General features: G+C 40.1%; 1 protein-coding gene across 1 annotated transcript; it reads left to right on the forward strand.

Moving 5' to 3' along the window:
- Positions 1-3,135: 3,135 nt before the first annotated feature.
- Positions 3,136-17,213, forward strand: T265_12631 (hypothetical protein; the record flags this gene model as incomplete). The annotated part of the gene is made up of 5 exons (XM_009164713.1): positions 3,136-3,306; positions 7,604-7,708; positions 14,768-14,960; positions 15,807-15,999; positions 17,000-17,213. Coding segments are annotated over 5 exons (795 nt in total), but the record flags the coding sequence as incomplete, so codon positions are not given.
- Positions 17,214-20,768: the final 3,555 nt, after the last annotated feature.

Here is a 20,768-nt window from a genome sequence, read left to right on the forward strand (position 1 = left end):
AAGACGATGCATATTAGGTGCCCCTTAGATTTTATTATTGACTACAATAAAGTGTGTGGTTCATAAAAAGCGATCGCAATCATGTTAGATTTTTTTTGAAGTGATATGATGTCTGATATTGCAACATTGCCTGAGTCTGACGAGCACAGTGAGTTTGCTCAAGGTGTCATCGCATGAAACATTTATTCCAGCCAGACGCCTGCCGTCAAGCATAGACAGGTGACTCAGCCGAATGAAAACTACGCAACCTAAATATCGTGTCTGTTTACAGCACGCAGGTTGTGCTAGTGAGCTAAGAAGTATGAAGCATTGACACATAAGTAGCTCCGCAAAATCACCAAGTTACGCTAGTTTAAATACCGTCGTCACCACTATGAGGTCCAGCTTTCCAAAACGACCATGCCATCATATAGGCCATTTTTCAGTTCTTCAAATGTGTTTGGATTACGAAAATTGTGCCTTCAACAAAAACCCTTTACTGCAAAAACCATCTATCCGTGCCCCAAATACTCCGATCTTGTTGTGGCGTACCACAAAACTGTCACAAACACTTATTAGCAATAATGTTTTGGCTTACAAAGACCTTGCCGAATGAGGCCACACTTGGTCCGTATTAAGATAATTGTACAAACTCTTCGGATAAGGTTGCCTATGGCCCCCGAAACGTCAAATTACGACATCTCCTTTCATTACGCAAGGTTTTAGTTTTAAGACTAATTTTCAGACTGATATTTACACCAGGAACTTTATATTGTCACATGCATCGATTTTTAAGTAAGTTCCTGAGGAATTTTCATTTAAGTATGCCATTAGCTCGATAAGGAAACAGTCGCTTTGTTCTCACTGATTCCTAATGATAAATTGGGCACTAACCTAAGACCCAAAAAAACAATAGAGGCACACTGAAACTAGCCATTTTCATTGCAAAATTTCGGGATAGCTTCCCAGTGACTACGTTATCTTGAAAGCTATTACTGAAAGACAGTAAGTATTAAGGTGAAACGAAATGGTTGCCAGAAAAATCAACTCAAAGCACGTCATTTGAACAATCATTTCAAAAGTTAATGCATTAACCGCTTGGACGAAAACATTTATACTTTCCACAATACTACGGCATTTTAGTCTGAAATAATGCATTTCGCTTATTAGGTTCTACAGGTCACCATTTTCTGTTTAATTAATAGGACGTGGTCTGCCAATGAACTGTATGTAAAATCATCTTTGAAAATTCGGAAAATTTTGCCAACAAAAAAAAACCTATAGTCCACTACGTTGATACATCACAAACTTGTGAGAGGTTGGCAAAGATGCATTTGTGCTTAACATTGTTCAGTGTGATTTAAAATCTTTCGATTTGGATGTGCCGAGTGGTTCTCACTGGTGTAAGGTCTTTCAATCGAACTTTTGATACTTTTAGCCAGCAACGTAGTAGTGGTCCATCATTGCCGAATCATTAACAAGGAAAGTTTCGACGAAATTATGGGTTTCAGACAGAACTGGGTGGCAGTGAGGCTGGATATGAGAGAAGCATTGGTGAATAGACACTGTGAATATCACTCAAGACAATGCGTACCAAAAAAAACCAACTACAGAAGAAAATGCAGTGGAGAGCAAAACAAAATGCCACTTGAGGGGTACGTCAAAGTGAGAATCGGTTCAAATCTAAATATAGTTGTCAGGCGTTGTCAAAGCCTATTCTCAAGAACGTAATGAGTAGGCATTCCTCCATGTTTGAATGCAACGCACCAGTAGTACAGGCTGACGTCCACAGTGAAAAATAATCTTGGGAGCGTAAATGGATACGTGATTACAACGGCGGAGAAAACAATTAATTTAGGCAGTCGAAATACTGAGTGGAAACATCTGTTGCACCTGCCATCATAGCAAAAATTAATTCCACAGTTTTCTGAGCTCCAATGGAGAGTTCAGTTACACGGTCACTATTTAGCTCAAAATTTGAGAAAGTTTATAAAAAAATTCTTTAGATATTAAAATGGCGGATTTATTTCCGGAAGCTAAGGCTTGTAGACCACGCGTTAGTTATCCGGACGCAAGTGAACAAAGATGAACAGATCTTGTACAGCATAGGGATTCACAGGTAATAACTGTGATGTTCCTAATTCAAATATAAAGTCATTGGTATTCGATATCAAAGGTTTTGTAATCTCCCGATGAAATGATGAACATATACTATATACTATACATTATATGATTGGGTTGTTTTGACAGTAATAACCTTTTGTATTCCTCTTGCGCGTTTTTGACATGCGAATCGCCCGGTGCCTTTATTCAGTATCTATATGAGTCTCAATTAAACTTTCGGCTCTTGCAATGAGTAGGTTTGATCAACAGTTAAGACGATTTGTTCTCTTGGTTTGAATTAGCAGTCCGAAGTATCCTTGGACATCACTTACAAAAATATAAATCATTTTCGGACAGATTTCTTTCCATGTAAAATTGGGAATAACCTCCCACGGAAGCCTTTCTGTTATTGTGCCGAAAGCGGAAATACACTAGAACTCCGTGCTCACTCCGTGCATACGGTAGGTTTTTCACTGTAATACGTATCCCATAATGGTTAGCAAGTTGTGGCTACACAATTCTTTTGAATCACATTCCTCGTTTGCCGAGAATTCCTCAGGTTCTCAAACCAAACGCCGAAGGCAACCAGTGATAACAGGTGGCTCACGATTTTAGATACGAACGCCAAACTTAAGGGGTTCAAGTCCGATGGTGACGAAATAAACGTGAACCTTGTGATGTAAGGTTTTGGTTGCATGATGTAGTCTATAGTGTGCCAAGCTTAAAAATTCTGAAAGAAAAACAGAAATTTTTTTACGAAGTGAAGCTCCCCAGGTTGGTTAGTCCCAGTAGAACAGACGAGGCCAAAAGAAGGTCCGAATAGGTGTGATGCAATATGGTTCCTTCCATCAGCTACCAAAACCTCTTTTATCAGTTCTGTGTTTATCTTGTCGTCCTTACAACCGCAAAGACCTTCATTTACTTCACCGTCAACCACGAAATTGTTCTTAGTAATACGAAATTTTACGAAACTGGTCTGACAAATTACGACCTTATACAAAAGAACACCCTTTTGATGTCTTGCAATCACCAATAATATTCGTCAACTTTCAGCGCGCTCCCGATCCAGTACTCTGTCTAGTTTGTCTGAGACTGATCCAACTGAAGAACATGCAACATCATCACAAAACGTGATGGAGAAGCAGCCATCACAAAACGAATGTCAGTCACTGAGAGCGACGTATACAACACCCGGGTTTTACGCCCTAAGGAATTATCTTCAAGGTGAGTTGTTTGCTATTTTTTTGACATGTTGGCCTTGGTTCATCTCATCATATATCTTGTTTTCATCCCATTAAGCTGGACGTAAACTCGAACCTCAAATTACCATATTTGGTTGGCTGTCTAACAGTTGATCACGCCAAATTTAGGTGGAGAAAAATTTCGAGCACCATTTTTGCTGAAGAACGCCACATAGATAAATAGGCAGATAGATAGATAGATAGATAGATAGAGAGATAGATAGATAGATAGATAGATAAACAAGATAGATAGATAGATTAGGTAGATAGATACATCGGTTTACCGATTCAGCCGGGGACATTTTGTATCACCTGAGTCCTTGAAGATTTGAATCCAGCACTTTATTTAAAAAAGCTTGCCTTTTACTCGTTTTTTCGAGTACGGGATCTTTCATAATATGTAGTATATCGCTGATAGTGTGAAAACATTTGGGATTTTTTAATAGAGGTTCAGTCCTTCCAGCTCAATCAGTCTACGGTGAGCGGTTGAGAAACATTGTCTAGCTGTCTCATCCACATTGGGGAGCGTCAGCAGTGCGCATCTCACGAAACTCAGAAAGTCTGGTGGCATGCGGGTTAGTGGTTGAAGATAAATTGGGCATATTGGCTTCACTTAAAGGAAGAACTCCCCATTAAAATTTTGCAAAATGCATGACAGTAATTACAAAATTTACGTAACCCAAAAAGAAGAATAATTCGCATGAGAAACGAACCCCCCCCCTCCATTCCAGGAGTCATACTCCTAGAATCCTGTGACGTGGATTTCTTAATTGAATGATGAGTGGGGTAAGAACAATGCTAACCAGCAGATTGGGCGTGGATTGTTTAGCTTCAACTACTTGAACTACTTTTCAGTAGTTCAAAAATCTCTGAGGTTCACGGGATGAACGCTGCTGATAATCATATCCAACCGGAATTTTCTGTAGTTCCATACAACAACAAAATGTGTTGAACATTCATTTATACACTCCCTAAAATTGACGTGCATTCGCTTCCCAAATCACCCCAACATACTTCTCACACAGTACCTTATCTGCAGTTGTCGTCACGCCCCTCGAAACTATTTTCCACCTAGTTGCTCTGGCATCAAGATTTGTCACCGCCGGAAAGAGGATTTGGGTCAATAAGCTGGAACGTCCGAACTCAGAGGTGACCAGTTAATATCGTGTCGTATGAAGCCGGCTGAGAATGTTGTATCAAGGGAAATGAAGGTGGAGAAAGCAAATTCTGTTTATTCATTCCTTCCTTATGTACAGAAAAGGTATTACATCCTCGATAAGTTAGGGAATAAGTTTTCAGTTTGCTTGTGATTTCTACTAATTAGTATAGTTATCAGAACCATATGGTTTTTGCTCACACAGAAGAAATACGGAACTGGGCGACGTAATACAGTACTCATAAGGTTGCTGAAAATTTTTGGACAGCCAACGACCGGTTTCGCACATCTTCAGATCACATTTAATTCCAATGCTTTGGCTTCCCACTCTTTGGGGCCAAACTTAAGTCTCGGTTGCAAATTGGGACTTGGATATTATCCTCTTTGGAAGAAGACCGGATCGGTACCAGACTGCTGGCCATAGCGAAATACCGTTGTAGACTCCGATCATTCTCTAGTATGCGCTAAGGCGAAGCATTGAAGTTACTGGAGATAACATGCATCACTGATTGGCATAACGGGAATTCTGATCAGTTTTCAGAAGTAGCTCTGCATCGAGATCATTGATGGTGCATCCAATTTGTCAAACAATGAATTGTCAATGTAGGACGCGGACCACTCAGGTGAAGAAATAAAACGTGAATATTGGCCTACAGCAGGGAAAATGCTTTAATTAACTGACGCAATGATGTTTGTGAAAAAATCTATGTAATGTACTCCACCGAACTCCACGGGCGTGGAGAAGCAGCACTATTTCACTAACTCCACAAACGCTGGTGAATTCTGGCAGCGACAAAAAGTATCAAGGAACTGGCTGATTTGCAAAAAATCCTTGGACGGATTGTCCAAACGATCGATAAATTATATTCATATATTGGAGATCAAAACTGGAGTTGGCTATAACCGCTCTGTGTAGCTCATGAACGCTTGGGATGCATGCGGCATATTGGGTTTCTCAACAGAGTGCTTGGACAAATTTTTCTTGAGCATTGCCGACCCTTGCCTCTAATGTTTAATATTATTATGAACAACTAAACATCAATCAGCGCAGCCAACAGAACCATCCTGTAGTGCTGACACACGCACTTTGGACATACTCAGTACGATTTACACGAAAAAATTTGATTTAGCCAATGTAAACGAGTAAATAAACTGGGAGTTCCTCATTATCTGTAAAACAAACTCACTGTTTCTGCTCAACACATTCACTGGGGATGGTACTTTCCAACTGCAATAGTCGTGATTTGGAACCTAGGTTTATAAAGTAAGCTGCAAATCTCTGTGGTGACAACCGACTAGCATAATATGCAGGTCGCATCAATCTGTTACGTAACGGAATCAAATTGCTATTGAATGGCAGCTTTTGATTTATAAGTGCAATGCATTTACTTTTGATCCGATTGTGGCATCCAAGAGTGTATTTCATGACAGATAAACCGCTCGATGACTACATCTACTTGTGAACTGAACTACAGACTGGGATACCGCTGCCTAAACCACACTAAATAGCACTGAACACCTACCGTGAGTGACCATCTATTAGTTACGCCGGAACTGAATCTGTCAGACTTCGCAATAAGGAGAAGACAGGGAATCCCGAACACGGCTGTACTGTGGGTCAGACATAGAATTTCTTCCTATGTATATTAGATGGCTAAAGGACCACTTGTGGTCATTCTCTTACCCGTTTTCTCCAACTAATAGTGAAGTTCCTGCCATGAACAATTTCAACCTCATTCGCTGGTCTCATGCTGTTTAGCCGTGTTTCGTGAGCTCCGCTAAAGCAACTTCTTTCCGGAAAGTGTGCTACCAATTATGACTTTGGGTTCTCTGCACATGTATGTTTCGCGTCTGGACGCTTTTTGACATGAAGACACTAAGATATAAGTTCCTCCTAAAAGACATGTCCAAGGAACGTCTTTACTACTGGTAATCCGCCAGCCTGTCCATTCGAGAGAAATTTGCTGACACCCGTCGCCGGTTCACCGTTCATTTTAAAGCATCTTGCACATCAAAAGCAACCAAGGTGTCCCCAACCAATAGATGTGTTTGCATTTCGTAGAGACAGCATCACTGATCTGAAAGCGATATTGATTGGCACTGAGTAAGCCAAGTCACGCCTTGAGGATTGTGCTGTAATTTACTGTGTTCATTCTCCGCATTCCTCTGGTAAATCTGGAAGCTATGTTAGTGTCAAACGGACAACCTTGAAATTCCAGATTCTCCCGTCTGAGGCAGTTGAACTACCTACTTAGTGTCCGAAGGTCAAAGCTTGTCCATAGTTTGGAGAAGTCCGGTAGGAATGGCCTGAAACCCTACTTAGTAGAGTGCTTGCGACGTGGTCGTATCCAGATATTTTTACCGTACTGTTTATGACACATATGTCCGTACATTTTAAAAACCTCTTCAGTGTTGCAAGCACACAGGCATAATGTCTACTCTGTACTACGAGTACCATGATCACCTGGGTTCTCCGCTATCTGGAGACTAGCGTCAGTCTTACAAACTGGCTTTTCGTTTAACCAGTACATCTTTTGAACTTTGCGCTTCTAACAGCTCTTCAAACCAGTGTACTTGGGTGATTATGCGTGGCCAGAACCAAAGCGCAGCACCAACAGTAAACACATTGTCGAAACTTTTTTTTCCAGAAGTTAAAAATAAACTTAGAACTTGCAGACAAAGTGGCTAAGAAATACACTCCTTCTGTCAAACCTCTTAGACTCATCAGAACAAACCACCTATGTATGGATGTTTCGGGTTGTCTAAACCAATTTCAAAGGACGGCCTAATAATCAAGTTATCATATTGATTATTTCGTCTGCTAGTCGATTCAAAACTCCCGTATATACATGTTGGCGATTTTTATCACCATCAATTATACCAGTGAATAAAAAAGCTGCGAGCCAACACCTGGTGTTCCTTGAGGTCATTGTCAGCTCTAAAGATCACAGAGAGTCTGGCGTCTGTACCAGACATAAAAACATTCATCTTTTTATCATAATATTGTTTCGACATGAGGTGGCACAGTTTAAATTTGAATAGCCTCCAAGTAGCTCATATTACTGTGCTTACAATGACTATACTAAAAGTGAGATTCCCCCTTAAATTCTCTCTCATAAATCAGAAACCTGGATGCTCAAGCCCACGGTGCCCGGTTGTCCATCAGGCTTGGAATATCTTGCACAAATAGACCAGCTCTTCGTGAAACAGAAAAAGGACCTTATTGAAAGTGGGTCTGCACTTTTATATTGGCACCGTTAATTATAGTAGAGTATTGCTGCACAATATGTTATGAAAAATTACGTTCGGTAGTCGCAAAGTCCTGCGCCTTCAAGGACACCAACAAAAGTCAAACTTTTACGAGTACCGGGAATTTTCTCTGATTAACCCTTTGTCACACAATGCTGGGTAAAACGAATTTTGTGTATATGTTCTCTTTTATTTTGGTCATGTGTTACTTTGTTCAATGGCAACTCTTCAGATCCACTAAAATCAAACCATAGCTTATTTGCTCAGTAAGGTATGATCGTTTGGTTGATAGTTCAGTTCGTTTTATGGATTACACTGCCTGCGTGAACCAGAATTTTATGACTACGAATATGGTTACAATTATGATAGAGGCAATGGTTATGGAGGTAGTGATGAGAATGGAGTGGCAATGTAAGTGATCTTACCAGTGACAAACAGGAAATGGAGAATCATAATTTTTCCGAAAACAGGTTAGAAAATCCCTACAGACTCTAGTCTCGTTTGAGGTACCACAGAAAACCAGTCGTTCTATCAGGATAAATCAAGAAGGAAAGCAGGTATGTTTGTCCTCAAAAATAGCTTTTCCTGTCGTAAAAGTTTCACCGTCTTTCCCTTAGTTCAAACGGCAATAACCATCTGGTATCTACGTGATTTTGCTTAAATAGGAAGTTCAAAAGCAATCTAACCAATCATAAGTGGCTAAAGAGTGACTGCACAGCCAACCTGAGTGATTGGTCTGCATGTGCACAATGCACACTTGAGGAAACTGTTCAACATATCCTCAGAAGGTCATTTGCTCACAAATCAGGTGACAAAATGTGCAGTGGTACAACACAGTGATTTCTGGGCACTGGAAATCTGTATATTGCATTGTAACTGAAAACATGAGGGAATCTAATAAAAGACTAATTTAGTGGATCGCAGTTCTCTACTATGAGCATGTATATGCGTTTTTTGCTTCCTCTGTGAATGAAAACTTGAGAAGATTGATTAGAAAAGCCGGACTCGGTATTGATGCAGGGCCAATCCCAAAAGTTCAACATTTTTAATTGTTTGCCGTCACTCAAAATGGACACCAAAATGTCGTGCAAGCATTTTTCAAAGTGTGCTTGAAACAATTTGTCCGTGCAATAAATGACAGAGAATCATTGTGATATTTGTGTTTCTCAGTCATAGCAGGGAAGAATGTCCCTAGTTGAGTCACAGCTTGGTGACTTAAATTACTGAAACTACCAACGAGCAGTGGTCACTTATCCTGGGTTACTCAACAACAGGCATTGTGTCGCACACATGTTCAATAAAATAATTTCCGTATTTGTCCTTGACGTCTTATCGGCAGCCCTGATGGGCGCAAAACGGCGGTTTGGAGCGGATCCCGTTGTGAGCAGAAACGCAAATTCTAAGAGTAGTGTCGATGATTTTTAGCTGTGAAACCCAATATTTTCATGGCTAATTAATAACGCTGAAGAAAATCTAGTTCTGTAAGTCCCGTGAAGATTTTACTCAAAACAGATAACTAAGTTCTTGGATTCAGATATTTCTTGTAAGTTAAATCGTTTGGAATCGATTAGGAATCCAATAACCTTCGTTCCCTAAAGTGGCAATGATCATTTCATTGCCAGGTGTACCATAGAGGTATATTTAATTGTAGTTTCAGGTATTCGGAGAAAATTCACGGAATTTACTCAATGAGCAATACCAGGGATGCTCATGCGTGGATGATTAATCTCAAACTGACGGTTTTTACGCCAAACTGACAAACACAGCCCCTTCGCTCTGAGTTCCGCGTGTCTCCTTGAATTGAAACATATCTCCAGAGGCTAAAATTCGAAACTAACCTCAACCTCATTTATACTTTCAAAGTATTCTTCTATATTTAACAACAATTGTTCGTGTAGAAAAAAGAGCGTTCACACTACTTCAAGTAAAGCAAACTGAAAGGAAGTATTTACTCTCTCAGATGAAACCGCATAGCTTTTTAGGGTACTCTTAAGATGATCCAAAATTATCTTCATTTTTAGCAACAAGCAATAGTTTACTATTCCCCAGTCACCAAAGGGCTCTAACAAACCTCCTTATACACTGCGGATATCTGAACATTCACCCAGAAACCTCTGAGATAACTCACGAGTGTCCACTAAACAAGCTAAAAGCACATTCAGTTGAACAATATCATATACTAACGGAGTCAGTTAGAATTCCGTTGTCTTGCCCGTGAGGACTAAATTGCTCTGTAAATGGATGCAGTTCATGAAGGACAGAAGTTGGATTTTGGAGGCTGTGCCCAAACTGAAAGCCTCAAGCTGCAAGAGAGAATAGGCACGCCCAAGTACTACTCCCAGGTTACGGTAATATACTCATCCCTAAGGCCAATCTATTTTGGACGTAGATTTTCTCACAAGTTGGGACGAATATTTTCAATACGGAATGAAACGCTGGAAAATGCAGTATGAGCCTCTGAGGTCAAAGAGTAGATGAAATATATTGCAAGCTATTGATTGGAATAAGCTTTATTTTTATGTGACTCTATGGATATCGAAAGCGATTTGCCATAGCACAACACCGGTTACGCCTATGAGTTAGGGTCAGTTTTCAGAAATCGTACACGTGGATGTATTTGTACGACAATATAGATAATGCAAAATGTCAATCACTGTTTTCCTGAACAAAAATAATGAGTGATGGCCTTCTAAATTCTGATTGCCTAAGGCATTCAGTTGAACAGTCCATAATGACCAGGTTTTCGTGGACCACGGGACCGCCTAAAGTCAGTATTTATTTTTCGATGAAATAATACACTAGTTTGATCGACCGTCCAATAGATTTTGGTGGTGTGTAAGCCAATAAAATCTCAGTCCCCGCGCGATATCAATTATTAGGTTAAATTTTAGTAACACCGTACAACCTCCAACAGGTTTTTGTCTCTACCCACTGCCACAGTTGGATTGTGGCATTTTTTAAACTAGGTAAAATTTAGAGATTACGAAAGGATCCAAAGGACTTAATTCGATCAACCGAATTTAAATAAGTCAAACAGAAGAGCACCGGCTCACAAATTAATTCAATATTTAATCTTGCACCAACAAGATGCTATTTAGTAGTGAGTGCGCTATTGTGATAAGGATAAACAAATCTAATCTAATAAAAATGAAGAATTCGTCTGAATCACTGGCAAAAGATTCAGGAACAACCCTTTGAACTTTTCTAATGAAAACAAATCCTCCTGAAAGAGGTGATCAGATACTCAGCAAAAAACAGGATTGATCTGCCCATGCAGTTTTTGCGCGGTCATCAACTCATGTAATGAGTTCGAACAGAGGTGCAGAACCTTTGAGTATGATTGATCGTTTATCGAAAGCACTCAAGTCACCTGATACTAACTGTCGGTTGAGATGCCATTGCATTTTGTCCTTAAATTTCCTTGGTGTTGTCTAGTGAAGCCTCGAGTATAAAGTTCACGCAATTCACTAGTGTTCCAGTGCGATAAAAATCTGCTATTTTGGCGCCACATCAACGTAAAATAACTGTACCGCCACTACTATTTATAATGTTGATGAAAGCTCTTCAATAAACAACAATCGGTTTACCCTGGTTGCTATGTTACACACGAAAACTAGTTTTAGGCCGTCAGCAAAATGCATTTATCAGCAAAACCATCTGGTATTGGCGGGAAAATAAACAAAATTCCCAGCTGAACCCCCGTTAATGGTACACCCAGCAACCCTATATACTAGATATTTTGATATCGTACCGGGTGAAACATTGGCGGTCCTTTTGTAACACATTCGGTTAGAAAGTACGACAACGCGGGTGTTCACATGGGATTTATCTTGCTCTCATACTAACAACGACTTATTTTTGCAGGTGAGTGCGTTTCACTGTGTTTCGTTTTTGCAAATTGTCCAACGTGTGGACGAAGCGAATTCTTTGTCTTCAGCGTTAGTTTATATGCTTCATTGAAATTATTGGAGGAAACTTTCTAAGCCCACAGCATGTATGCGTACTGGCTATTAAAGAAATATGTGAATAATGATTGAAATGTGTCAAATTCAATGGTTAGTACATATTATTTAGTATACTAATGACTGTAACATTTGTTCAGTGATGTAAGCACCCACGAAATGATATATTCGTTTTCCGACTATTGTATTTTGATTTTCAGTTTTGAGGAACATTGAATCAACAAACAAGTACGTGGCACTAAACAAGATGGGCCAGGCTGTATACAGCTGTACTAAAGGTGAATTTTTTACCATGTCGGACCAAAATACCATCTCCAGGTGGATAACCCTTGGAAGTAAATCAGTCCCAAAATGTTCAAGGGACCGTGTCATACGTCATAAATATTAATGGCATTAGCAGCTATTCATAGATGCACATTTCCATGATTCAGATATCAACTGTAAAGTATGGCTCTTCATATTACTGCTCTACATTAGACACTTTACAAGTCGTAGCAATGACAAGTTAATTTGAGTTCGGATGACGGTGTCATTCCATTAGGCATCATAAAAGTGTAAAGCCATAGACAGGTCTCATTCATCAAATATTCGTCATCCGTGTAGAACAGTAGGAATAATCAGCCACGCTCGCCCATCTCTGCTTTAACCAATAAATGTGTAATAACCCAGTGTACTGGTGTAAATTACGTGTAGGCTCGTTTGGGGAAGGGCAGCCGTGAGTTACGAGCCTGCTAAGAACTGAACAGTACCAATAAACGAAACTTTGCGATGCCTTCGGATATTATGACAGGGTTATATGATTTTAGTTGTAAACAACTAGGACTAAAAAGAATTGTCGTTTCATTTCCACTTAACGCAAGCAGTAAAGCGGTCAAAACCAGCTTTTTCTCCATTCTGTGCCGCAGTTGCAGTCAGACAGGGCAGGCATGAAGCTGGTCTTAGGTATTTTTGATGAGAACCACACTAAGTAGATTATTTTTATTAGGCGAAAATGCGTGATTCGACAACGCTTAACGCTCGTCAACCACTACAAAGCATGTCTGTATTTTGGAGCGATTTTACCTTCAATTAACTTATCCCTGGAAAAATGTTTCTAACGTTGTTTGGCATGCATCTATTGGGAAATAAACGGTATCGCGAAGAGGCGCTTTTTGCGCATGACTAAATTATGGCGTGCCTTTATTATACTTTGTGTAACAATTCGTTGAACCTTTCGTTCACAAGCTGCAAAGTGTAGCTTATCAATTGAGCAACGTCATTCGATTCACATTTGTGCAAGTTTGTTTGACGAATATGTTGGTAGGCTGATACGTGTTGAAACAGCTGCACGCAGCAAACACATACCTCTTCATCCCAATCTGTGATCTACAGCCGTAAACCCAGGGTCCCACTTTAAATCAATTCAGATACCTGTCGTTTTTTGCCCTTAGGCAAAAGCACCCAAGTTAATTCTTCAAGCAGTAAGGTAAACTTATGCCATAGTATGATGCATTACCAGGAACATCAGTGAGTAGGCGATAACAGATATGTTGACCACCGTAGTTACCAAGCAGCTTCCTCATTAGGATACCCCACTTGATAGTAATTTATAATTTGATAAAAATTGAATAAAAATTTGCACTTGCCCTTGGACATTTACGAAATACAAACCTGTCAAACTAAGCTTGGTTAACATTCAAACGTTTAAGCAACACCAGATCGTCCTCAACAGTTTAAGGCTCAGCAAACAAAGGAACAGATTTTGGGCCATAAAAGCTTAAAAATTAAAAATCTGTCAGTAGCAAAGTGGTCTTGCAATATGGAGTCTGTGGACTTCGGTTTGCACAGAGCAAGCGTTTTATTTTCACTGGGCGTCATATTCACTGAGAAACGCTTAAGACAGATTCAAACCAAAAAGTTGATCATTATCAGACCGAAAAGTTATCGCGCAGACCCTCCACGATTATCGGAGTGCACATTTGAGACGAATTAATTCCTCGCCTTTGAAATATCTGTTTTAAATTACAATTATATGAAAATGAACCAAACAGTCAGTAAGAAAACTCCCACCCGTATTCGATTCCAACTGAAATCACGGCAATTAACAAGTATTATCGAGAATACAGCTGGATATCTACACATAGCCGGTGATTATCGATCTGTGAAATGATATAAAAGATCCCAGTCTGCTGACATAAGAACTTTGAGTAGAACGATGTGTGCAGGTTTGGCTAGCAGAGTAGCAAAGTGATCAACGACGTTGTGACTTGATGTCACCCAATTGTAGTAAATTTTGCTACGCTCTACTGCGCCCTTTAACAATGCGTTGATGATGTCACCTCCATTGGTGACCCCATTGGATTTCCATCCAGTCCATTAGCACACATAACGCCATCTGTAGGACTTCCAAAAACTGCAGTACCGGATGTAGCACTGGTTGCTTCTGTGTTTGGTGGAAAAATAACCTCATTGCCGTCGGTGGCACCATTGCTGGCTGTCACAGAAATGAGGGATGGATTAGAATCAGTTGATACCATGTAAGTTCCTTGCCCGGTTGGTTGGCTGCCCTGTATACAGTCCATATGTGACACTTATTATGCAGACGCAACAAACGGAGATCCAGTTGTACCGTACATCAGGGTCGGCTGTCCCCCATAGCAGACTGTAACTGAGTGAGTCGCTGTAAAGTCAGCTGGTCCATTCGGCCCCGTTTTTATTTGACAGGGAAGTCTGAATCAGCGAGAGCTGCAGCTGGAACTCACCACATTCGGGTTTTTCGCTCACACGTTTGGAGTTGCCACCCGTACATCAGCAACACCAGCAGTTGCTGGGAAGATAACTGTGATGCAGCATAGGGATACTGTAGACCAAAAGGACATTATGATGACTTGGCGGGCGCAATCTTCCACTAAAATGAACAAGTTCGAAAGTCCAAACGACCCAGCTCAACGAAAAAACCAACGACCGCTCTGATTTTTGTTTTTATTTACTAAGACCAATGGCTTGCTGGATGTGCATTAATGAGGATGGGTTTCTACATACCTGATGTGATTGCGTTAACCGATTCTCGAACCAACTTTGCGGAGTTTCTCCCTCAGAATTCATCTGTTCCATTTATGTTTTAAAAATGGACACAAAAATTACTTTTCTTTTTATAGAGTCCGATTATTCCAGCAAACCGTTTTGTTCACCAGTACATCCGTTCACTGTGCACGTGACGGACAGTTCCGATGCTGAAGTGATTCGTATAAAGCACACATATAAATATCACTGCTTCTGGCATTACTTGAGGTAAGCGTACTAAGAATGTAAAATAATAATCCTTTTGACGACCTAATAGAGATTCCGATATAGACAAAACTACAACGTCCTTTGTGTTACTTTGCTTATAGCACCCTGTAGAAAACCATTTGCTGACACCTATTTAGAATGTCCTCGTGGCTTTGTAACTGCTTCGTTTATTTAAATGTCTGCTGTATGGTGACCTAATACGGATTCATAAGCCTGCTGTTTCCAGTATCATGGTCGGAGTGGCATATTGTTCTTGAGTAAGAAAACCATCTTCATACTAAGTGGCTAAGGATTAACAAATAAAATCACTGCTGAACAAAATTGTCGGAGAAAGGGAAACAGCACCCGTTATAAGGAATTTAAATTTTCAGTGTCGGTACGTACTAGATATACTAAGTATACTAGATGCATACTATGTGTAGCTCATACAGAACCGTTTGATGATATTTATTATTGGTCAATGTCATCCAATGGAATCAATGCCGAATTGCAATGCCCACGGCAAAACGGATCTGTTTCAGGTGATTTTTCTGTTGTATGGACGACGTACTGAAAATTTGCTGCCATTAGATAGATACAGTAGAAATAAGATGCAATTTTACTCCATTTGCGCACGATACGTGAGGCTCAGGAAGAGAAACCGACCATGAGTTACCGGCCTTCTTAATTGAAAAGAACCTTGATTGTTTTTAAGTAAACAAGTCAGTCGTGAATGGTATTTCGAATAAAACTACCGTTAATTTAGGGTTCAGTTACGTAATGGTACTTGCAAGTAAACCATGCTATATCTTTTCTCATATCCCGATATCCCAAAACCCTGCTCACTGGATAATTTCTGATTTCTAGTTGTTCAGCTTACTGTGAAAATGAGCTTGAAGTCGAAGCTCCAGTCGGTCAAATTGTTGGTTATGTAAAAGAAGTACGAGAAGGCTGCAAACTTCGATTCTTGGTGAAAGACGCCGACCAAAATACAGTTTTACGCATCCATGAATCATCAAGCTGTCGCTGCTGCGGGTTCAATAGAAATGTCAGTTTTCAAGTAGGTGGCTCAACTTTTTATAAGAAGTAACTTAACCAGTACATTGAATATAGAAAAAACACTTTGTGTAGTAATGCGAGTAGTTGACAAACTGAACTATAACATTTAGCCTTGGTTAGGTTCTCTGATGAACTGTCCTTAAGTACACAGTACACTGAGCGGTCTCAAACTCTTCGACAATAAAACAGCCAGCAGAATAGTAATGAAATAGCTTCTATATTCCCATTTGTCATCTTGGACTCCAAAACATAGTAATTAAAAAGAAAGCGCATGGACAATATTTCACACCACCGGTGAATAATGTGCACTGGACGTTAGCTCTGTCAAGAGTGAAAACCAAGTCTTTGCCTGTACCCATTTTTCACCAGAGTGGAAGGGTAAGGATAGGGGAAATTATTAAAAAAGAACGACGCAAATATAAGTGTCAAGGGACCTCTCCATATTTAGTCTGTTTCCGAAAGATCCATTATCCTCATAGTAACTCACTCTTCTGGTTTGCTAGACATAAGTGTGCTTTACCTGGACTCAGACCCCAATTAATCGTAGACGTGTTTCCGTGTTCATGAAGAACCTGCTAACATTCGGTATCGAACCTTAAGGCCAAAACCGATAGTTGCAATGATTTGCAAACGCGAAGTTGAGATCAAAAGACCTCACTTGCCGCGCTACAGTTAGTAGGTGCTCACGTATGCTAAAAGTGGTACTTTTTTCGGTTGGCTTATCTGCAAGTTACAGTGTGAAAATTTTTAGCGATTTCAGAAATTCTTCTGCAGCTTTTATTCTGCCACAATGAGACATCTCTGCATTTTTGCACTTCCCTTTTTATACCAAATGACATTGTTGTTGCCAGCTTAAGATGAGTTCATATATTTTGGGTGTGTGCGCAACATGTTGTTTGTTGAGAATAATTAAGGCCTCAAAGAATCAACTTCATTGCTGTTGTTGTTAGAAAACTCTTCATTGACAGATTTACTTCTAGTCCGATTTATTTCCGATTTAGACCATGTCGGTGGATAATACCGTGGTGGTTGGGCAGATCACGAAGCAGCCTACACGTTCTCTTCAAGACCTTCCCATCAACCTTGAGATATTTGAAATAACCTTTCCCATGGATTTAGATATGAAAATCAAGGCAACTCTAATAGGTGCTGCATTCCTAATCGTAAGTTTATGCTTTATAAAACCCTATGTTTCTCTTCACAGAAAGATGCTGAAAGTAAGATTTCTCCGGAATGTTGCTGCAAGTCTGACACAGTAAAAGTAGCAAAATTCTATTTAATTCGTACAAAACACCTCCGTTATGCATGAAAAACCAGTTTGATAAAAGCTATTTAAGGTGCTTGAAAACTTTAACTAAAAATTCCGACAAAGTGTTTTCTATGAATAACAGCTTGATTTACTTTGAGCCCAAGGATTTACTTCCGTTCGTTGTCGTATCCTTGAGCCGCCAAGCATCATCTACTCTGTGGAAATTAGGTGGTATTGTCCATGACGTTGGGCTTTTTGATCACGGACAAAAGGCTAGACCGGACTGACAATTTTGCCTGACCGGAAAAATGCTGTCTACATCACTGCCCATTCTACCTAATCGGATCAAACGTCTGCTGAGTCTACGTTGCTGGGCGAATCCCCGTTCAATGAACGGCCACGTTGACTTAGCCTCTTTCACATTCAAAGAAAACCAGTAAGCCAGTTAGGTAGGTCTCCATAATTCATTAGACTGTCGGATTTGCATTACCTGAGGGTAGGAGTTATCGTTGTTCAATTCGAGTGGCGCTCACCTTATTGTACAGATTACATAATTGATGGCCAAGGAATTTAAGCCTTCTGCTACAGAGACTGAGTTCTGACACTATAATCTCTCAGATTATGCTGAATTAATGTATTGGCTGACTGAACCGATATGCAACTCTGATGGATACGTGGTTTCATAGGTCTTCTACAGAAACGGTAATGCACTTTCATCTTTGGTGGCCACTAGTAAGGTGCTAAATATAAAACTCGAATAACACATAAAGATTCAGTCTGACTCACTTGTTGCTTTATGCATTGCTATTCAAAGCTGACGTATACTTGCTAACATCGCCATAATTTCACTTTTTTAAGGATTTTATTTTCTTTGAAAACAAACACCGCCGAACCCGATGAAGCCAAGATTTTGATTAGAGATATTACTTCAATATTTTCCGCATGTTGGTTCCACCGAAACTAGTTTCCATATCACTCTAATGCTTTGTTAATATAATTTCTTTCCCAATATCCTGGTCCCTTCCGATGAATATCAGTCACATCTTTAACGCAGTCCACCTCTGACATTTCTCACAATACGGCACCTTTGTTGTTGTGCAGATGTAAGGGACACTTTTGAATTGAGAAAGAACGTGGAATTTCTCTGTTTTCTCATCTCCATACATTATATTCAACGGCTATACCAAGTGCAGCTTAGCTGCCTCTTATGTTAACGTGAGCCAACTATCCCGGGGCGAATGACTATTGATGGCATAAAAACGCCCAACTCTGTTTTCTAATGCCATGCATAAACCAGCAGCACAGTGGTGTCGTGGAAGAGTGCTTGTGTTGCATCAGTAAAAAATGATTGACACTGTTTAGAAGACTCAGTACTGACAGAGTTACAAAATTCAGCTTAGTTACTGCCACCTTAGAACCTGTTTAACGGGAATAGGCGGGCTCACATCATCCAATAAATTCATTCAAGCTCAGCAAACGTATGAGCAGGTCCAAAGAGTTGAAAGCAGCGGTCGATTATATGATGTCTATATCAACTAGAGCCAGACGCAAATGGGAGTGCAGTCTAGAGAGAACAAATTTCTGCAGGAGAAAGTGTGGATATTCATGTATCAGAATTCGTCAACCGATTACTCGATGCAAACTTCATGAACGTTATTTAGGGAGAACCAACGGCAATGCCCAAACTTAATTTCCAAAATGACCTTGTGATTTATCTGGTATTTCATAGCATGGAGCCTTAATCAGATCCGAAATATATTGCTGCCTTTGGTACATAACGTAGCCGAGTGATAATCGGATCGATTTCCAGTGAAATAGGACTATAGGGTCAGATTAAATAAGTTTTTTTTAAACTTTAATCCACAGACAAAGTTCGGAGACTGAGATTTCGAACACTGCAGGAGGTGAAAGCTTCGTTTTGATTGTTTTTATAAAGCCTTTAAGATACAACGCGGTGGTGTGTACCAACTGAAGCCTACCTGTCAACAGCTGAACAAAATCAGTTCTAAAAATTACGCGAGAATAACAAACGAAGTTATCACCTGGGCAGGATGCCCTTAGAAAAATACCTTGTTGTGGTAATAAAAGAAGACGAACAATTCCGCATGCAAGAATACCTAAAGGACTCCTAGGCACAGAAAAACCAGTCACAACCTGGAATTACTGATATAGTTACTACGCCAGATAAAATAACAGACGACGAGTGTATCAAACGAAAGGCCAGGTAAACGCAGGCTGTTGAAAGGTAGCAAACAAATGTTTCTAGAGGCATCACTCCTAGTCACCAGAAAAAGAGATGGTCAAAGTTATCATCAACAGCATTGGTAACAACAACCATAAAAAATCACACCAATGAATTACTCTGTTTATCAGCATATGGAGAAAATGGGCCGCAAGGGGGAATGGGGCTAGTGTGTTTTGAAAATTCAGGGGCCACGCACCTCTAGCACCAACTCAGAAAATCTCCAAAGAAACGGCAACATGAACGAAACTGATATCGATTAGCCACCACATCGTTCAGTGTTTCCATCCAAACAAATACATGGTTAGGTGGACCCGATCATGAAAGGCAAATAGCAAAAAAGCATTCAAACTCTTCGTAACATACTTCATTCTCTTCTACCACATTGAATTACGTCCGCATAGGATTTCAACACTAGTGACTAGACATGGAAAAAATGACAGCACCTTCTTGGCAGACCATGAATTAACATTCGCAAAACCTGACCCATACAACGTAACCTGCACTCCTGGACACACTCTCTTAGTGAAATACAGTCTGTTTGATTGAATTGCCTGATATGTTGACTGCAATTTCCCGGATTGTGACCGATTCAACCAAAAGCTCTCCGGCATCGGTAATCGGTTACCCGAAGATGTATCAGAAACTCAGCGCAAAGTGACCATATCTTGTGGGCGTACAGCAGTACGGCATGAACTGTAGTCATCTGAGACGCAGTGGTATGCTTATTCATGCCACAAGTGGCGCTGATTGGTAATCACAGTTCTGGTCTTTGAGGCTTGTGGATTTGCTTCGTGTATGACACTACCGTGAGAGTCACTGGGACTTCTCTTCTAAGTATTGCGAATTCTTGCAGCCATTCTCAATGACTGCATGCACCACGGAACCACTTTTCACAAGGTGGAAGCGAAACATATGTGGGAGAAATGGATGACATCGGTCAGTTTTTATTTTTACATTTTCTGATCATTTTCACCAATGAGAATAATCCATTCTACATATTTCATTTTGATAAACTTCCCGCTCGGAGAGACTGGAATGGAGAAGTTTCGAAGCTCGGTCATGGTCACCGCATAATTCCAAAAATGACGAAATTAAACAAAAATGGGGAAACTGGACAGCGTTTTGGCAAATAACTATGTGTGGGAAAACTTTTAGAGTTACTATCCCACAACTTACGCCCTTTAACATGATTGCGAAGAGTGCATGATATTCACTAACTGCTAGGCCGTATCGTGTTACAGACTCATATTGAAAAGCTCGAAAACTTTTTCAAAAA

The sequence above is a fragment of the Opisthorchis viverrini genome (assembly GCF_000715545.1).
Source record: "Opisthorchis viverrini unplaced genomic scaffold opera_v5_8, whole genome shotgun sequence".
NCBI lineage: Eukaryota > Metazoa > Platyhelminthes > Trematoda > Opisthorchiida > Opisthorchiidae > Opisthorchis > Opisthorchis viverrini.